The 20,748-nt window shown below is 42.0% G+C and overlaps 1 protein-coding gene across 1 annotated transcript in view; it reads right to left on the reverse strand.

Moving 5' to 3' along the window:
• The window catches only part of PNPLA7 (patatin like phospholipase domain containing 7), a 125,872-nt gene that overhangs the window by 16,465 nt on the left and 88,659 nt on the right, over window positions 1-20,748 (reverse strand). The window contains exons 27-31 of the mRNA XM_026860308.1: window positions 17,990-18,146; window positions 9,784-9,900; window positions 5,310-5,379; window positions 3,151-3,267; window positions 1,128-1,276 (exon numbers count right to left, since the gene is read on the reverse strand). Of these exons, the coding sequence (XP_026716109.1) occupies window positions 1,128-1,276; window positions 3,151-3,267; window positions 5,310-5,379; window positions 9,784-9,900; window positions 17,990-18,146 (610 nt within the window). The remainder of the gene's footprint in view (window positions 1-1,127; window positions 1,277-3,150; window positions 3,268-5,309; window positions 5,380-9,783; window positions 9,901-17,989; window positions 18,147-20,748) is intronic.

Consider the following 20,748-nt stretch of genomic DNA (forward strand, 5'->3'; position numbering starts at 1 on the left):
TCTGTGGAGTCAGGCTGAGGGTTGGACTTGATGATTCCAAGGGTCTTTTCCAACCTGAAAGATTCTGTGACCTCTCCAGATCATCTATTCCAACCCTCCTGGCTCAAGCAGGGTCAGTGTGGGCAGGCTGAGACCACGTCCAGCTGAGTTTTGAGTATCTCCACAGATGGAGACTACAATCTCTCTGGTTGGCCAGTATTTCACCAACTCCAGTAAAAAAAAAGTGTCTTCTGGTGTTCAGAGGGAATTCCATGTTTTCGCATGTGCCTATTCCACTTGTGCAGTGCAGTTATAACATTTCACTGGGCACTACTGAGAAGAGTCAAGGTCTTCCACTTTTCCCCAAACACTCCCACCACATGCTGGGAGCAGCATGGTCAACTCTGACAAGGCACAGCAGGGCACTCTACAGCTGCACCAACTCCAAAAAGCCACTTCTCATGGAGATCAGACCTCCTCAGGGAAGGGAGTTATCACAGAGGAAAACTTTAGAAAACAGAGCAGTACCCACAGGTTATAGTATTTTTCCCAACTTTGGGAAGCACAAACAAGTATTTTACTTCTAATTCCAACAGGGCAATGTGTTAATTGTAGTTGGGAGGGAAGAAATAAAACCAGCATTCACTTGGGGGAAAGCTACAGAGCCAGATAATTTAGGAAATGCAGAAAAGTAACAGAACTGGCCTGACCACATGCAACAAGAGAAAAAATCGTGCTCTGCAGTCCTGTATTTATCGTAGCAATATTAATTACTACCTAGTGCTAAAATTTCCCTAAATCAACAGTTCAGAGACATACAGGACAGAAACACTGAACTGGACAAAGTTACTACTTTTATTGGTAAAACTCGTAAATTCTGACTTCATCAAAATTTAACGCACCTCTAAGAAAAGTGTTTTCTTCTCTAACAATCCTATCATCCCTTTGCAGAGGGAGGCTCTACGCTCTCCCATGTCACTGCCTTTCCTCTGGTGTCAGGGCACTGTCCAGCTGTCTTCACCCACAAGTGAGAGCTCAGACCCAAGAAAGACGACGGTCTGTCACCAGCCTGCCTCCCTGAATGAACAAGGGAAAGCTTCCTGCTCCGTAATTAAAACCAGCTGTCATTTTAATATAGTCTACAATACCTTGACTTTCTCAGCCAGTGGATTCCATCTCTTCCAGAGCAGCCACCAGCCAGACAAGCAGTCGCCGTAGTTGGTGAGGTCTGTCTCGTCCCGGCTCCCCACATCGATGGCGATCACCACCTTCGCGCCCATGGACCTCGCAACATCAGCTAGTGGGAAAGAAGGTCATATCGGTACCAGTGCTGCCAACCCTGGTGCTGCTGACCCAAAGCTGAGGAGCTTACTGCTAGGGAGTACACAGCCTGACACCATACTACCACGAGTGTCTCTGAACAGCCTCAGATAGAACCATTTGCAGCCACTCTCCCCCTCGGGGAGGCTCCCACCCTCCCCACTCTGTTCTCATGGCAGCATGCTGCCCACTCTGCACCGACCGAACCCCTGCTGAGCTCCCATTGCTCAACTGCTGGTAAACACCACTTATGGGGTACGTTTTGTCCTGGATTGGTGGGATGACCTGACTCTGAGGCCACGCTGTCACCAGAACCCATGTGAAGGCAGCAGCAAAACTGTACGGCAGAGAGTAGTGGGGAGGAGGTGGGACACACACAGTTCGAGTCCACAGTTACACCACAATAGGTATAATGTGAAAGAGCACATTAAACCCACTTTAATTCTACTTCACAAAGCAGTTCTCACGAGAACAAAAGATCTGGGGAATCTGTAGAGAGAACAAGCGGCAGTGGCCTTAAAGAGAAGAGTCAGCAGTGCAGGGGTCAACCCTGCAGATAGAAGGTAATAAAGGAACAGAGCAGCACAGGATCCAAACAGCAAGGAGAGGCTGGGAGGACTTCAGTCTAAGATAAGCTATGGGATCCAAGAGAAAGACTTGTACTTGGAAGTGGGAAAGAAATGAAGCAACACTTCCTACTTCAAGGTCAGTAAAAGGACTAGCTGCAGCCTTTGGATACAGGCAAGGATTCAGGGAAGTGCCAAGGGAGGGAAGAGGGGGACACACACCTCACAGAATTAATTTATATTTCTTCCACACTCTCAGAGTCCAAGATAGTTGCAGTTTCCAGAATAGTTATGCGTAGGAAAACCACAGCTCTAAAGAGCCAATTTAGATGCTTAATTTAGACACATGTGCAGGTGGAAAAGGTGCTTTGGTTTGCAATTCATACTTCTGCTTACAGACACAATCAGAGAATGTCAGATGCAGATTTTGGGGGGTCTATTTTGTGTTATTTCCATTTCTGGTTTTTAGGCAAATACAGCCCTGATGGAAAAATATAGTCTAAGTTTGCCTGGAAGATGTAAATGACTTAAGCTGCTCAGATGCAGAGTCTCTAACTTAGGCTCCTTCCTATGTATCTGTACACAATTACAGTCACGAACTGTAATAACACCATATATTTCTCTTCTAGCCTGGACAGGCTCCTGAGCCACCCACCTTTCAATGCTTTCTGACTACAATGACAACCCTGACATAAACCACATCCCAAACACACACAAGTGACTTCACACACCTTGGACCCTTTTAGATTCAGTCTTCAGCACCCCTCAAACTCCACATCACTCTCTTGAACACCACATGATTCCACCTCTGCCATGCAGCTAACCAAGTACCGATGTCTGTCAGCTGAACCCTCCAGCCTCTGCATGACACCAGTGTGAACAGTGAGGAGTTCATGCTGTTGCTTTCTCACAATTATTTCTTATTCAACTGATACTTTTTGAAAAGAAATTCAAAGATAGATTATACGTTTGCAGTCTAATTTCTGCTCACTGATTTCAGTGAGCACTAAAATAAATTCAAAATTAGCTTGGAATTATATGTTCAGATTACGCCTATTAGGAAATACTTTGTAACAAAAAATAGTCCTAATGAAGTCATGATAAAGCAAACACCTAGGAAACTGAGAACAATGACTCCTGGTAACCATTATGAGATTAAAGGTGTCTGCAGTATTTCTCTGTTTCCTTTTTTGCATTGGAAAAAAAAAAAAAGAGGACAAAGTTTTGCAGACTGTTTGAGAGGCTGTGTTTGCCTAACTTCTTCCCAATTGATCCATGTGTCTACCTGGAAGGTTGTTGATATAACCTCCATCCATCAAGAGATGCCCATCCTTCGGGTCACAGAGAGGAGGCATATACCCAGAGAGGGACATGCTGGCTCGGACGTATCTCCAGAGAGAGCCTGCAGGAATGAGAGGGAGGGAATGATAACAGCATTAATTACTGCCACAGAGGTGGGATAGGCTTTTACACATTAAAATAATCAGGAGATAGAGGTTCTTCTGAGAATACTGTTAGAAAGTTATTAAAGTAGTTTATTATTTTCTATACCATAATCCAGGCCAGGGGGAAAAAAAAAAAAGGCTATTCAGACATACGATCAGGCAGAGGCCTTAGAAACCAGAGTTTTAAGCCCATGCCTCATATTTATGGCCTTCAAGGAGATTTCAGCATATGCCTGACTGCGGGGATCATCTTTAGTGCTTTGCTGAGCTTACACCGATTAGGAAAGGAAAAGGTTTCTCCTGGGGCCAAAAGGAGAAAAAATAAGCAGACTGAAGTGCAGCTAAAGCCATTATGTTCTACAGAGATCTACAAAAACCTGACTTTCAGCAGCAGCTGAACATGAAAAATATATGCTGTAGAAGTCAAAAAAATTCTGTTTTCTCTGTTCTGTAATAAGCAAACATTTTCACTTGTAAAACCAATGCAAGTACACTGGTAGTGCACTTCTCTCTTAGGACATTTCTGTTATTACTGCTGTGAGGAAGATAGCTATAATCTTTTAAAAAGTTAGAAAGTTTAATCAAGCAGAAATTGATTGGATCTGTTTCCTGTAAGACATTCTGCTTTAAGGCTCTTATTTACTGATTTCTCTCAACATTTGCATCAGCTGAATTGGGAAGACACTGCATTTCTAAAGAGGCCAAAAGTCTTGTCTGAGAAATGAATCTTTAAAATATCAAAAATAAGACCTGCAGTGTTAGCTCACTTCTCGATAATTAACTACTTGGTTCTTCAAACAGCAACTCTTTCCAGCAAACTGGGAATTGATTTTTTTTATTCTCTTTTAAAATATATAGTTCTGTTTCTAATTATAACTTAAGCACTCCTACTGTTTAGCACAGGTCAACACTGGCAGATTTGGGTTTTATTATTAATAGTTTTAGCTGAGTTGGAACTTCCACCCAAGAAAAATGCTGACTGCTTGTGTTACACACCACAGGTGAAACCAAGATGGGAAATTGCAGTAGCTGGGAACTTCCTTCCTCTCCTTTCAGTGAATTCTAGAGACAGCCATAATCATTCTCCAGATGATTTCTATCTTTACATTAAACTTCCACAGGGACAAATAGCTGGATGGAGTGAGTTTCCCAACCTCAACTGGCTTAACCTGCTGCAGAATGGGTATAAAAAAAACCTCTAAGAAAGGTTAATCCTTTTTTCTGCTTTTTTTAGCTCCCTTGGTCCACAAAGCCCTGGCGTCAGTGTAATTTATTGGCTCTGTATCCCACGCCCCAACAGCAGGAATGGAGAGTCTCACCTGTGCCAGCTGAAAGGACAGAACATCAGAGACACAGCAACAAAGGCTCCAGCTACCCAAGGAAATATCTGGGGCACCTGGTAGGTTCGTACTGTCTTCACTGAAGCCTGAGTCACCGCACTGTTACCCCAAATAGACAAAAGCTAAAGCAAGTGTCCCACAGGGCTGACACCACATCCTGGCAGCAGAGCAGACAGCTTGGATCTTTCTCCTCTGCCCTGTCAGTAAAGCACGTTACAGTTTTCCACCAGAGAAATAAAGAGTACTGGACACAAATGAGAACCTAACCCAGCCTCTGCTTCAGGCACAGGAGTCTTTATGGGGAAAACAGCTTCATTTATGGGGAGTTTGAATCTTATGGTGCTTTGGTTACGTTAGGTGTGATTTATGGCTAAAACATCTGCACTTCATGGGATGTTTTAAGGAAACAGAATGGTGTCAATGGACCAATTTCCTCTCTGAACAGTGAATACAGCATCTCATTTAATTTCTTCCCAACAGCTCTGTTCCTTGTTATCTGTGTACAACCACAGTTTGGTGCTCAGCAAATAACAGAGAAGGGAGAAACAAAAGGAAAGACAAATTCAAAGGCGAGGAAAATTCCAGGAACAAGAGGTGACACTGAAGTCTCACATCATTATTTAAGGCCTGCTGCTGGAGAAGGCCACCTGCACACTCACCATCTGTGTGGACCCTCATTGCTGAGGCAGTGATGTCGGTTGTGATAGTGAAGTAAGGAATCCACAGATCCTGCAACAGAGGAGGTCCCAATTTTACTAAATCTGTAACCTTGCATTTAAACTAGACCCATGTCTAACACAAACCAAAGCAACAATCTCTGCATCTTAACAGACAGAGCTGCAAACACAAATGTCTGCATGGATGGAGAAAAACCCGTCAGCCCTGTGTTTAAGTTCATAAATGTATTTCTTATGCAAACATTTCACTCAGAATAAAGGCAGACAAAAATCCTTATTTCCTTTTTTTGATAACAAGCAATACTTGTTCCAAAAGACTGTCCAGCCTACAGAGCAGCACAGAAATCTCATCACTCAAACTAGAGTTCATCTTCTTTCTGATACTTGTTTTTCTTTCAGATGAAGTGTGGGGGTCTAATGATAACTTTCATCCAAAGAGATCCCTAGGCTGTTTATTGCTGGAGCACAGTATGAAGGGAAGACCGACCTTTTATATCTTTGGTTTTTACCTAGGTCACTAAATACCTCCTGCTTGTGGCCTCCCCGGAGATGTGGCACTAAGCTAGAAAGACCTTTGATCTCACCCAGTACAGCCATTTTTTGTATTTCACCAAACTGCTTCCACTCAAGGTAATCACAGAATCATCTCAGCTGGGGAAGCCCTTGAAGCTCCTCCAGTTCAACCATGAACTTCACACTGACCATTTTCCAACTCCACCAGACCCCTCAGACACCAGAGCCCAGGATGAAGAAGGAAGAACATGAGTCATGACCTCTTGATTAAATTACATTCCATTTGTACCTCGTGGTGATGAAGTTAAGGGTCGTGTCAGCAGGAGATGCAGAGCAATGCCACTGAGACTCGAAGCTGCCTAGAGCCAAAGAGGACAACACAAAGCTTTGCAGCTTTACTTACAGGAACAAAGGATCCTGCAAGGTAGATCTTCAAGAAGACCCCAGAGGTTGCTTGCAATAGTGCAAGGTAAAACAGCAGTGGGGAGTGTGGTACATAAGGAGGATGATATACATAAAGAATGACCGAGCCAAGTGCTTTAACAAGTTTATTCAGTGGGGCTAGACCAAAACTACAAGCCCTGCTTCTGGCAGGGGAAATTCTCACTTGTTTCAGCCATGTCTGTACTCACACCCCACTAGCTGGAAAAACTGAATGGGAAGGTGACCTCCCAACTGCACAGGAGTTTGTCAGAGAGGATAGTTTTGGAAAGTCTCCAAGGGGTCTAGTGAAAGGGTAGCCTGCAAAGGGGAGGGAGAAGGACTTGTTTGAATAAATTGAACTTATGCCCAGAGAACAACAGCTGATAGTTCTCTGTCAATCAGCAAAGCTGAATCAAGGCTGAAGAGGCAAACTTGCTTTCCCAGCCAGCCAGCCTCTTTGTTCATGGGAGAAGGCATCCGAGCCTTCTCTCACACAGCTCTGATATGCCTTAAGCTCAAGCCAAACAAGGGTTTGGACTCCAGCTATCAGTATGAGCTGAGAAGCACTCCCTCTCTGGTCAGTCTATTTCTGGTGTAAGTCTCTGTGCTGCACAATACAAAATTCTGAACTGCTGAGAAGAAGGTTTTTTCTAGTAAGTTTAATCTCTTAAGCAGCTCTGCAAAGATGGTGGAATTGGGAAGGACTAACAGATGCTGCACAAGTATTACAACCCATCTGGTATAAATGCCATTGGAAGGCGGATGAATAAAGTGTGACTACAAGAGTATTAGGGGTGCCTCTCCATGCTAAAGATATTCTGATGATAGCAGATCTCACTGCATCAACCACATTTTAAGCAAAACCAGGGTAATGGGGAAAGAATTCTGACACTTCCTTTCATATTCATGCAAACACATGCATGAAGGAAACTAAAGACTTATCATGCAATAATAAAGATGCATTTCTCAGATATTGTTCCATTTATTTTGGAGACAAAGCATTATTTGAGTCTGAAACAGGACCTGATAGAAACCTTTTCTGATTCCTCACACCTGACCCTCCTGCTGAGATGACTTGCAAGAGTATTTTGTGCTTCTGGTATAGGGAATAAAAATTCTAAAGCCTGGTGGTCTCCCAGAAGGATGAGTAAATTCAAAGGAAAATAACTATATTTTTTGAGAAATATCTTCCAAGCACCCTGCCCTGGATTTCTGCATGCTTTCCTGGCGAAACTTGCACAGGCTGATCTCTTGTAGAGTGCCTTTGGCTGACATCTGTAGCAGCATTCACGGGGGTTGCTGGTAACCAGGGCTACCCCACAAACAGCACTGCTGGGAATGAGGAGACACCTACGTTACAAGGGTTGTTAGAGAGCAAATTTAAGAGAAAATGGAAACCTCTCTTTCAATGTCAGAAATAAGAGTTCAACATAAGTGCTTCTGCTCCCTGGCTCTGATACGGAAGAGGGATGAGGGTACATGTGAGAAGAGCTGGAGTGCCACCTCACAGCTATGGGTAGTGAAGATGAGAACGTGGCCCAGTGCTTCCTAATTTTAAGCTTTTATAGATACACAAGGGCCAGTGCCCACCCCAGCCTCTTGGGCGGGAAGTTGTCAGGTTCTGCTGTGATCACGGTGGATCCTCCTGGGAAGGAGCAGTTGTGGCCAAGCATTCAAACACAACTTATGTTTGTAAGGCTATAATTAACATGCATTTTCCACTTGGAAATCACCCCTACCCACCACCCTCCAAAGCCACTCCAACTACTGAGAAAAGATGCATGTTTCCAGTCTGGACACTTTGAACTAATGCTTTAAGAAAACATTTGTTCAAGGCTTCACGCTTCTTAGTTCAGCTTCTGTTACTTTAGAAGTCACCATTTACACTCAGGTCGCTTTCAGTTTCCATGTCTAGTGACGTGACTGGTTAACCTGCGCTGATAACATGAATTGCAATGAAGAGGTGACAGCCTCTTCCTTAGAGCTACACATTTCTCCTTATTTATCTGATGGAAGTCTTCCAATGCCAGGAAATCCTTCAGGCACAGATGGAAGGGTTTAGCCTATGACACTCGGCACATGTGCACAAAGATGACACTGTTGAATGCCTTAGAACTGGATTTCTCTTGGACAAAACCTTCCTGTGACTGCGAGGTTAGAATAGATCACAAATTACAGCTGTTAAAAATCCTGAGGAAGGAATCTACTGCATCTTAAAGGGAAGAACAATAAATTGACTGCTGAAATCAAAAGCAGTGATAGATAGAGCAGGGGAAGCTGAGGCCACCTAAGTTCAGAGGAGAGATTTTCTTTCATTTTGTCAGTCCTTCTCAAAGCTCTGCTCAGCAGTACCCTACAGCCCCACGCTGCAATGTACCATTCACAATTCACACCAAGTAAACCAAGGGAAGACAACGCTTCACACCGCTGAGACGAGGCATGAGGCAGCTCCACGGCTACGTCAGAGCAAGTGGAGAGGAGCTGGTTTAGTCATCAGATAATCACATGTGTTCCTAGTAGGCACTGCTGGAACCAAAGATGGACTGCTTCAGGAAGGGATATGCATGACTAAAGAAATGAGAGTACGGCTGGTGCTGTCCAAATAAACCAAAAATAATTCCAGTCTCAGGAGGACTTATCACTCTAAACCCCCTTGGTTGCCAGCACTATCCATTCTGCACAGCAAAGTGCTATTTGAAGCCATATGACGATTAAGTACTTACTCTCATACTTGCATTTAACTAGGAAATGTTTTGGATTATTTTTCATAAATATATGTAAAGTATATATAGTTTTAATTTGCTACATAATCTTTCATCACAAGAACTCCAAGCACAGGAATAATTTGGTGAAATCTGCAAATGAGGTAAGATTGCAAGACTACTCAAACACTCTCTAAGCTCGGTGATCTAGGAAGACAACCACTGATAACGTGCTTTATAAATTGCTGCTGCTGAGGGATAGAGGATAGGTGGAATTCTGAATGTGGCTGTCAGCTCTGGTAGACCATACAACATCTAGCAATTACAAAAAGGTCACCATATGCAAAGTGGGAAACAATACACTTTAGTGTTATTGCAGTTTTCAACAGGCTGTTCATAAAAACTCAGTTGAGCTTCAAAAATAAAACAAAAAAAAAAGCGCCAAACCCATTGCTACCCTCTTCAAGACCTTCTCCTGGTGTGCCCTAAGGAGCTCTTAGGCCTTACGCGCAGAAAAATAATGATAAAACAGTCTCAGCAGTTCTACTTCAGTGGCACAGTTTTAACTTCTGCTCTCAGACAATGGGTTTCCTTTGTCAAACAGAACAGAAGTAGCTACAAATAATCCACTCTTCGTGCTTTCTAAATCCACCAAAATGAAAGAATAGGATCCTTCCTAGATTAAATGTAACATCATATTTGCAGTCTTCAGTCATCCCACAGCCCCATATCTTATATTAGCATAGAAGAAAGTTACTTCTGCTACAACAGAATTCAGTGACATCATTTACTATACATAAAGTGAATAAGCAACCTACCTCTATCTGCTTATCTTTGAAGATGTTGTTGATGCTGTTGTTAAAAGCTGCTCCAGAAAACATAGAGGTTATTGGATATGTCAAGTCTAGAATAGTCTTAAACACTGAGTTCATAACCTAAAAAATAAAATTTAAAAGAAGGCATTTCAAAGGTAAATATATGCAAGAATCTGTATTAATGTATGCATTAACATATGCCATCTGAGAGACATCACATTCCAGATTCTACAGCCAACATGTTGGAAGCATTGCTATTGTAAGTACAAAAGTTGTCAAGGGGACAGCAATAGAACTACAAAAACTACAACCAGTAACTCCCTGTCTGGTGCCATAAATGTAAGACAAAAAGCATTAAAGTTGTAGCCAGCTTGCAATAAGGCTATGGAAGAATGTACATTTGCATTGCTTCCCTTCTACACATAAATCAAAATGTTCCCCTAAAACAGTGTGCACAGGCACAGGTTTCTGCCTTAACAAATGCACATGAACAATACAGTTTAATGCTTGGGGGGAGGGGGGGTTTGTTGTTTTTTGGTTTTTTTTTTTTTAAACTAAGAATATCTGTTTTCTATTATCTCCCTCTTCATCCTTTCCACAGTGGTCCATCGGCATGGAAAGGAAATCATAAATCTGTAATATAGGAATCTCTGTCATTGTACATTTCTTCTCATTCATGGATCACACCTGATTTTTCTTCTACTCTTACATCTTTCATCTGCCTCAGTGTGAGCACTTACAACAACACGTATGTGATTCTCTGGGACTGCAACAAGGGTTAAGTCAGTCACATGTTAAAGAGCTTTAAACACTTTCTATGTATCCATGTCCATTATTTTTCATTCTCAAAGTGAGTTATTGTGCTCTTCACCTGCTGCTTGAGAGTCAGCATTTAGATACTACTATGGGCACTCTACATAGGCTAGATAAACCAAATCTCATCAGGCTTCTTAAAGCACTACAGATACCTATTGTAATACAAGACAGGGGCAGGCACTGTGTCCTGCCTTCAGCTGGGACAGAGTTCATCATCTTCCTCATAGCTGGTACAGCGCTGCATTTTGGATTCAGTGTGAGAATAATGTTGCTAGCACACTGATGTTTTAGCTGTTGCTAAGTAGAACTTATACTAAGTTAAGGATTTTTTGGTTTCCAATGCTGTGCCAGCGAGCAGGTGCACAAGGAGTTGGGAGGGACCACGGCCAGGAGGGCTGACCTCAACTAGCCACAGGACTATTCCATGCCATAGGACATCATGGTCAGTAGAGAAACTGGGGGAGCTCACCAGGAGGGGCTGATTGCTGCTCGGGTCAGCAGGTGGGGAGCAGCTGCATTGCTCATCACTTGTTTTCTCCTGGCTTTTCTTTCTCTTTTATTATATTCCTTTTCATTACTACTATTATTTTATTATTATTATGGGTTTAATTTTATTTTAATTATTACACCACTCTTGTCTCAACCCACAAGTTTTACATTTTTCTCGATTCTTCTCCCCATCCCGCTGGGACAGGGGAGGAGCGAGCAAGCAGCTGTGTGGTGCTTGGCTGCCGGCTGGACTTAAACACAGCAGTGCCTTTTGGTGCTCAACAAGGGGCACAAAGGGTTGGGAAACCATGACACACTGTCAAATGTGTCTCTTCTAAACATGTGTATACTGTAATTAAGCTTTCATGGATTCTTTTTCTCTTTTTTCCTCAAGTGTATTACATCCATGCACTAACCTACAAGACAAAATGATGAAAATACACAAACTATATGGCATTATGGCCACTGTATTTGTGCCATAACCATGCTATTGGTCTCAAATCCTAATAAATCCTAACAGAATTCAGTGACTAATAGTTAAAATGCAATGGAAGACCAAAAAACCCAGTTAACTCATCTGCAATTAAATAGGGTTTCACTGGATTAAGTATTTCTATTAGATTAAATATCTTCTCTCCCTACATGTCTATAATTTCGCAAACAACCTAACAGACAATATGGGATTGTACCCAGGCAGAGACGTACAGCATGAAACAGCCTTGAAACCTGCAGTCTACAAAAGGATCTGTGATCAACATCCAGCCTTCGCTTTACTCTAGCAATTATTTGAAGAAGAGCAGCAGCATTAGCCTACATTGTCACTGTCCAGCTGCTTTAAAATATATATTTGGTATCTGTCCAAGTATAAAAAACCCCCATAAACAAAAAAACAAAAAAAAGTCTTAAAAAAAGTATATAAGCAGGAAACATGGGAGAACATAAAAGCCTTGGCACAAAACCAATTAGGAACCCATCACCTTCATTCACATTTTCATTTTGGGTTCTGATGAGGCAAGGACAGTGTGTCAACCTAACTATAGACATGCTACTCCCACAGCTTCAGAGTTAAACAGAATTAGTTTTGTACTTAAAACAGGGATTTGGTCTCTGACATTACTTAGAATGATTAAATCAGGGAAAAGTATTTACATAAAGTCTTTTATTTAATACCAAAGAAAAATTTTTCAAACTCAGCACCAAACGTCAGGCTATCCTTGTTGAAAATGATCTTAATGCTGAGCCTCTACATTTTCCCTGCAATTAATGCTTGCAGTAATCTTGTTCATGAACAAAATACTTCTAATTAACGATTATTTCTTAATATTTTAATTTCTCATAACTGGAAGATGCCCTTTTAGCTGACGCTGATGGCCAAGAGCCTCCCTCAGCCTTCCAAGAATAGCTGCTACCACCTACCGTTCTCAAGATAAATTAAGTTAAAGATCACCCTTTGGAAAGGCAGCCAGAGCCTTCCGACTTCTGCTCCACTTCACATTTCTCTACAAACCAAAGGACCAACACCAGCATCTCCAAGAATGATGCAGTTCCAGTTCCCCACAGCACAGTGATGGGAAGTGCAGCCCTAAGGCATCTCTACCAATACTCTTAGAAGAGTGTGGGTATTTTGCAATTCTTCATTAACTTCTCATTTCAACAGCTCTGCTGCAAAATGAGATTTCTTTTTAAAAAGACCTCCAATCCTAAAATTATTTTTAAAAGCTACCCTGTAGTATAAGGCAACTTCAACAATGAATGGACAACAGCAAACACACGATGATGGACAAAAAAACTCCTATGAATTGTAATCTCTGGCAATTTTGTGATGCAGAATGGTGGTAAACTGGTGTCAAAAACCAGGATAACCCCAGGATTTTATACTCAGTGTTTCTGAGTATTTAAAAAAAAAAAAAAAGAGCAAGGGTATGGGAGAACTTGTTGCAAGAACAAACATGTAAGACAGCAGAACAGAATAAATTTTTAAAATGACAGATAGCACCCAGAATTTACTTTAGTGCTTTTCAGTGTTCATGCATAAAGTTTAAATGATACAAGCAAAGGACTTCACAAAGAAAAAAATGTTCAAGGTGAAATAAAAACATAACTCAGGCCCACAGTTTCAGATAAACAGCACTATAGGGATATATTTATCCTGAAGGCAGGAATTACAGATCATGGAAGTTCAGATTTAAGAGGACACTATTAAGAAATCTAAGAGTTCAAGAAAATTAAAGTTAATCAATCTAAAAAGCTGTAGCCATCTCAGAGTCAGGTAAAGGAGAGAAGCAAAGTAAGTAAATGTGAGTTTAAAATCAGATTCAGATGTTCTTATCCTGTAACATTAACATGCCATCTGCATAATCATTAGCTGGCATGATTGCTACAGGGTAGAAATAGGATAGTTTGGTGCCTTAAGTGTGCACTTCAAAGCAATAGACATGTTTGGATTTTATGTGCAACATTTTATCTGAATTTTCTAAATTCTAATGCTTGATTTAGGGTTAATTTCAACACCCTAAATAATATGATTGAAGCGGTAAATATGAATCAGCAGGACTTATCACTTCATGAAAATAGATTTTTCCAGTACCTCCTGATAGAACAAATTTTTAAGATTTAACAAAAACACACCCAGTATTTTTGTCTTCTGTTGTTAATAAACTCAAATACAGAATTCCATCTGCAAGGGAACCAGAGGGAACACTTCAGCTGACTTACAAGAGAAAAGCAAAGCAATCTGTCCTGTTTTAATTTTTGCAGAGAAGCCTAGTGAATAAAACCTTCCAAACTGGTTGATAAAGTTTTAAAGACACAATTAAAAAAGCCGAGTACACCTTGGCAGGCCGATGCTGTCCTCAAGCACCAGCAGGCTGGAGGACACCCAAGGCAGGTTCTCTGCTGCAGCTCATCAACCCAATTTAAGAGACAATATGTGCATGTTCATTAACGTGCAATCTGTAGTGGACCTCTTGTTTATTTAGGATTCACTGTGCACTTTAAAGCTGCTTTAGCCTGTATTACCTTTTGCCATGCCTGAACCAGTGCTAAGTCACAGTAACCAAGACTCCCTTCACCTGTGGGACTGGGACCAGTTTGTTTTGCTGATCTCTGGTCAGGAGGTCTCTTTCCCATGACATCCTGATCGCTCTTCATGCCAATATAGTTTGGCAATGTTTGCCTCCTCAGCTCAGGTTTTGTGTTTGTTTGGAGGGATCAGTCCTTGTAGCTGTTGTTATACAGGAAGATCTGGCAGACGAACAAAGTAAAACAGTGTAGGATGCAAAGTGATTTACAAAACACTGCACCTACTAACAATGCTCTCCCTCACTTCCACAGCAAAAGGGCCATTTGTGGTGCCCACAGCACAAACTAACCTTGCTGCTGAGCCAGGCGGTCGGGCGCACGCTGCCGCCGCGCTCCTCCATGGTGCTCCCAACCATCCTAACCTGTGCCTGGGCTCGTACGGGCTACAGGTGTAGGCATCAGCCCAGTATGGCAGACAACAGCTTTTTTCCCCTCAAAACAACAGATGTAATAGATCAAGAGCAGCAGGATCCAGTCTGACAGCAGTTTGATCTGACCCAAACTGGGACTGATGGTTCTTCCTCCCCCCTGCCCCAGGCCAGCACGGCTGCCTTTGCAGCAGGCAGCTCCAGGAGCTAGCATGGCAGGGAAGAAAAAAGTGATGAATTTTTGGCCAGATCAGCTCATTAAACCACAGTATCTCCCAATGCGGGAATACTAGAATGGCGTTAGGGAGAGGCAGAATCTCATGACTGCAACCTCAGAAACCCCCCACGTTTATTTTAGCTGTCATGCAATCACAGACAGCAAACGACTGCAGCATCCTGCCCAGCAATTCTTAATTCTCATTATGGGAAGGTTTGTAGCTACACATTCCTATGACCATATTCCCTTCAACGGTAGAATATTCCATTCTTTGTGGAATATTTATACTTTGAAATATTAATTTTTCAATTAAAAACCCAAGAAAACCCAACAACCTGCAAACATGAAAGCTTTTTTTTTTTGTTTGTTTTGCTGGTTAAACACAGGTACAGAATACACACAGAGGCAATATATAGTAACCAGCCTGACTGGTAATTTTCATACCCCTCTGTATTTTGACAAAAACAGTCATTTATTTCTTTGCTGCTTCATTAGGTCCAGAAAACACATCCCATTAAAAATATCCCTTCTCCCAGCCCCAAGTGTACAACTACAGATAAGCCAATTTCTAAAAATACCAAAAAGAGAAATAACTGCAGGACAAAACCAGCATTCATTTTGATGGATTAAAAAAAACAAGTATCAGAGTTATCTAATCCATCACAATGAAGACACTTCAAAAAAAACCCCACAGGCTAAAAATGCCAGGCTGCAAGGTTTTGCACAAAGAGCACTCAGCAATAACCTTCAGAGCAAAAGCTCACAGGCTTGAGAGGAGCAGAATCAGCAGCTTCTGTTAGCAGGGAGTGCTCAAGCCTTTTTGCATAACGTTGGCTTAACGAAGGACACTCCCCAGAGCATCTCTTGCGCAGCAGTCGCCTCCCGCAGCGGTCCTCACCGGCAGCGACGCTGCTCTGGCGGGCAGCAGGAATGATCCTGTAACTTTTGGACACTGGGAATTTGGGGCTTAACTACTGGGTTTGTCACCTCACACTCAGTCCCTTTGGGTGGATCTTCTCTGAATCCCCAACAAATCTCCCTGCAGAGCTACACAGAGCTAGTGCTCAGTGAAAAGAGCCCCTCTCCTTGCTCAGTCTACAATTGCTGCAACACAGTACAGGAGAAAACAACTCAGAATAGCCACTGTTAAAAAGACTTATAGTCCTTCAAGCTACTTTGTAGATTAGCTGTGATCTGATCTTGGAGAGAGGGTTTTCATGGCTTTCTTCAATTTATAATGCAATCATTTTGCTGGACTATGTTGTTACCAGTGAAAAGGGCTTCAAGCAGAGCGGCCTTTTTTCCTTCTCAACCCTTGAACAATTTCTGGTTTGGATGTAGACCTGGCCAGCTTATCAGAACACTAATGAAAAAGTTCAAGAAAATCTATTCTTCATTAATAAGATGAAATGTTTGCTCTAACAGAGGTCATTAACCTCTCCCTCAGCTATTTACAGATTTCAAGGTACCAACACCTGAAACAGCCTAAGGCTGGGCCAAAACCTGCCTTTTCCTTTGTGAAACATTCTCTGAGCTTTGCAATTTGTGTTCAAAAGTTTATCAATAGATTAAATTTCTTCATTTCATCTTTAACTATTCCTAGTAAAAAGCCAGCGTGATTTCAGATTAGGCTGGCAAGCTCAAGAGCTATAATGCTATAAATGAAGCTGGCTTAAATGAGAGCACAGCCTCAGGAAGTCCAGAAAACAGCATTTCCAGCTCTGCATCACCCCCTGCGCAGAAGAGATCTGACCAGTTAAACAAGAGGAGATAATCCTCTGGACAAATGCATCGCGGAAAATTCCATCACTCCAGCCTGACCAAGAGAAAGGGAGAGGGAGCAGTGAGCCACAGATTGCTGGAGGCTAGGAAAACACCGCAGGGAGGTATCACGACATGCCCACCCTGCTCAGATGCTGTCCTGTAAGCATTTGGTAACGACCAACGTGGGAGATAAAGACTGCAAGGTGGATATCTGACATGTTTCAGTACAGTTGGTTTTATGTCCTTAATCTCAACCCTCCTCCACCGCCACCATCCCAGCAAACTGCTCTGTATCATAAACAGTTTATTTTGGGTGCTTCCCAGCCCAGACAGGCACAGGCAGTCCTTAAATAAAAAGCACAAAATCCACATTCTTCTAGTGAACAGTGACAGTAGGTAAAAGAGTCCCACGGTCCTCTGCCCGCCAGGACAGCACAAACATGCTGAAGCCTCAATATGTATTTTAACGTCCCAGACTGACATGCTTGCACAGTAAGTGGTGTCTTAGCAAGATACAGCAGATTCATCTCAAAGCCATGGCAGGTTAGAAGACACTTGGGAAAGGTAAGCAGTATACTTGTGCCAACTAGACTCTTATTTCTCCCTAACACTCAAGATCTAAGCAGACTAAAGATCTAAGCAGACTCAAGATCTAAGCTTAATCAATTTAGAAAATTCCCCGTGTTGCTCCTCTTTCAATAAGAAAACCAACACGAAAATGTAGTTTCCATATTAACAATACAAAGTTGTAACTAGCAAACTTGAGAAACAATACTAATTTTCACCTTCAGTCAATTTGAACCAGTGTGATCTGGTGCTAGTACAATTTTTCCACAACATCTTATCAATAAATAAATTCACCCACAGAAGTTACTGTTTAAAACAACCTTCCAAAACCTTGGTTTAACTATGAAAATATGGTTTTGTTTGTATTAAATATTTAAGATTTAAAATTTCTCCTGAATCAGAGTATCACCACTCTGGAGTTCTCAGGCTACACCGTGAATTACGCATTTTGTATTTAGTTTAGAGAAGGATTACCTCTGTCAATCAGTTCCACTGAAAAATGACAGCATGTGAGAACGAAAGAGAGAAAATTATACAAAAGAGAAACACATTTGTTGAGAGTTGGAAAGGAAACAGATTCCAGCACATAAAAAGAGAAGATAAAACAAAGATAAACACAGGCTAACACACTTAAACATCACTCTATGCTCATAGTGTGACTAGAATTTGTGCAGAGCATTTGACTCCTGCCTCCTCGGGCCTCGCATCGCCTGCCAGCGTGACAGCGAGCAGCTTTCCCAACTCACCCCCTCGCTGCCGGGCAGGGGCCCTTTTCCTCATACAGACACCAAGTGCAGATGGCTGCACTTTCCTTGGGTGGCAGCTTGTGCGCTGCTGCCTGCTAAGGCTTGCGATTAAGCTCTCGCATTCCATCTGAGGAGAGAAGTGCAACATTTCCAATGCTTACCATGGCCCACTGCCTAGCTTTGATCCTCATCTGATTGTAGCTGCGTTCTTCAGCATACAAGGCACTCATAAAAGCACCAATAGACGTTCCTCCGATCATATCTACGGGGATGCCAGCTTCAATCAGCGCTCTGATAACTCCCACTTGGGAGCATCCTCTGTGCCAAGAAAAGGAAAAAAAAAAAAAGACATTATCAGACAAATAGCCATTGAAAGAGCATAAAGACATGAATATCACCTTCTAACAGAACCTGAGTATGCACTAGCTGAACTGTCAACCTCTTGCTAAACAAGCTTCAATGCCAGAAAAAGATGTCATAAATGTGGAAATCTTCAAACAGACTCCCTGAGGATCCTAGAAAGTACAGATCACCCAGGCAGACTTCAGTACAAAAGACAGCAATCCAAAAACAGCCAAGAATCAATCCAGGGGATATGCAAGGGAAAAGTCAACATGGCTTTAAGGAAGTGATACATTAAAAAAATCTACTAGGGTTCTTCCAAAGCACCCAAGCTTTGGCTCTTCCAAAGATGTATTTCAGAAACCTTTCCACAAGAGTCTTTTGCAGTGATTCTTCAAAGAAACTCAGCCAGCCTGGGATCACGGGATGGGTCACCACATGGATTAATAATGAATTTGAAGATGGAAAACAAAGAGTAAGAAGAGACAAACAGTGATGAGAAGGCAGGAGTTTCATTCAGCACAGAGACCCAGGAAAGAGGCAGATGAGAAGGCAGTGTTTAAGGATGATACAAATTCCTTCAGGATAGTGAATCTACAACCTTCCTCGATTTCAAGAAGTGCAGAAGGACCTCAGAGCAATGACGAAGTCAAGCGATAAACAACAGATAAACCTCAATGTGATGGGACAAGAGGAAAACAAAAGTATCAATTCCCCTACAGCAATCACACAGAGATTTTGGAATCACTGTGGATATTCTCTGAAAAATGTTAACCTAGTGTTCAGTGCAAATTCAAAAGGCAAATCAAAGAAAACAGAATAAAACTGAAAATATAAGAACATACATCCAGGATGGACCAGCATGTTGAAAACTGCAGAAAGTTCAGACTTCTCCCTAAAAAAAAAAATAAAATAGCAGAAGGAGAAAATGACAGAGAAGCCCAAAAGGTGACCAGAATATAGAAAGGACTTCACATGAGCACATAAGAAACTAGACTCGAATCTCCAACTTGGGGAAGATCATGACTGATGGGAGACATGCAGGGCCAGCCAATGATATCACCATGCAGAAAGTTTAATGTAAAGAAAAACTTTACATGCAGACACGTGTATGTAAGGCACATATTGGGGAAACCACTGTTACCACATACTGAAGGGATCAAATCACAAATGAATTTAAATGCGGACTGGATGAATCAAAGGTACCAGGCTGTCAGTGGCTACTAAACATGAAAAATCTGAGGTGCAACCTTGTGTTCAGGAAGCTCAGAAACAGCTAGTTGTTGCAAGTACTCATTTCTGAAGCAATCAATACTACCTGCTATCAGAAATGAGAAAGCAGAGGTGGAACATCTGATTCAATCTTATAAACAGAGAACCCCTAATGGGAGAAGGATCCTTGTCCATTCTAGCACCATTTCAGAAACAGATATTGCCAGCGGAGGCTGATTGCCCTCCTATCAATACAAAATTACAGCCTCTGCTTTCAAACGCTTTGTCCAGTTCATACCAAGCGTGTCAATTAGTTCATTCCACCTGGATGGATGCTCTGCAGTCTTAAGCCATAGAGCAGTAAAAATCTTCCTTTTCCTATTTTCATCCCATTTTTCTGTCCCTCCACGGTTTACTCTATTTCCGTCCTCTTTCCCCTTGCTGTTTACATCCTATAAATACTTGTTAACAGCTGCCAAGCCCACCATAGGTGTCATTTGGCCAAGCTATGCTGAACACATTCTTTCCATCTAAATAAATCCCCTCCAGCTGCTGAAATGCTTTGAGACAGGTTCTCGGTTATACTGCTGTAAATGACTTCAATGACAGATCTGCACCAGTGTAATTCAAGAGCAGAAAATGGTTGATTTAGCTTTCCTCTCCAAATTCTCCTCCCGCTTTACTATTGCTTCTTCTCATAAGATGCCCTAAGTTAAAAGAATTGTATTTTTATTCCTGCCAGAGGAGCCCATTGTTTTGAGGCTTTTAGATTGCAGCTATTTTTGCAATCTGCTTCTTGTGCCTGGGGCACTTACTACTGCCTTATCCCTGAGTGTAAGTCACTAGCTGATACTGATGTTTCGCTGAGGAACAGACCTTACACTAACCAGCCTGCTTTCTGGAGAAAGCCTACATCATGTGGATTTGTTAAGACATGTTAAGTACTGGAAAGCATTTCCTGCTTGGAGGGCAATTTTAAACTGGCCAGGACTGGATTCTCTCCCTTTAAGCTCTTCTGAAACTGGATCTCCTGGTTCGTGCATTCATGCGCCCATAAAATACAAGGGATTTGATGTGATCACTCTGGATTTGTTTTTACTTTGCTGTATGATGCCCTTGAACGAATAACAAAAGATTATTATTACTTCTATTGGCATGTTTGCCAATAGAATATCCACAGTGGTTCCTTTGTGTCATGCATCTGCAGAGTCCTTGCCAATATCCAGCCAAATGCGTAACAGCCACATATCTCCAACAGATGCATCAATTTCAAAGCACTGACCTGCAAGATGGGAATGAAAGTACTTTTCTTGCTTGGAAAGGGATCTCCTATAAACTGCCATACTAAGTTATGTTTCATTTATAC

This window comes from Athene cunicularia (assembly GCF_003259725.1).
Source record: "Athene cunicularia isolate RWA chromosome 17 unlocalized genomic scaffold, athCun1 chr17_part1, whole genome shotgun sequence".
Taxonomy (NCBI): Eukaryota; Metazoa; Chordata; class Aves; order Strigiformes; family Strigidae; genus Athene; species Athene cunicularia.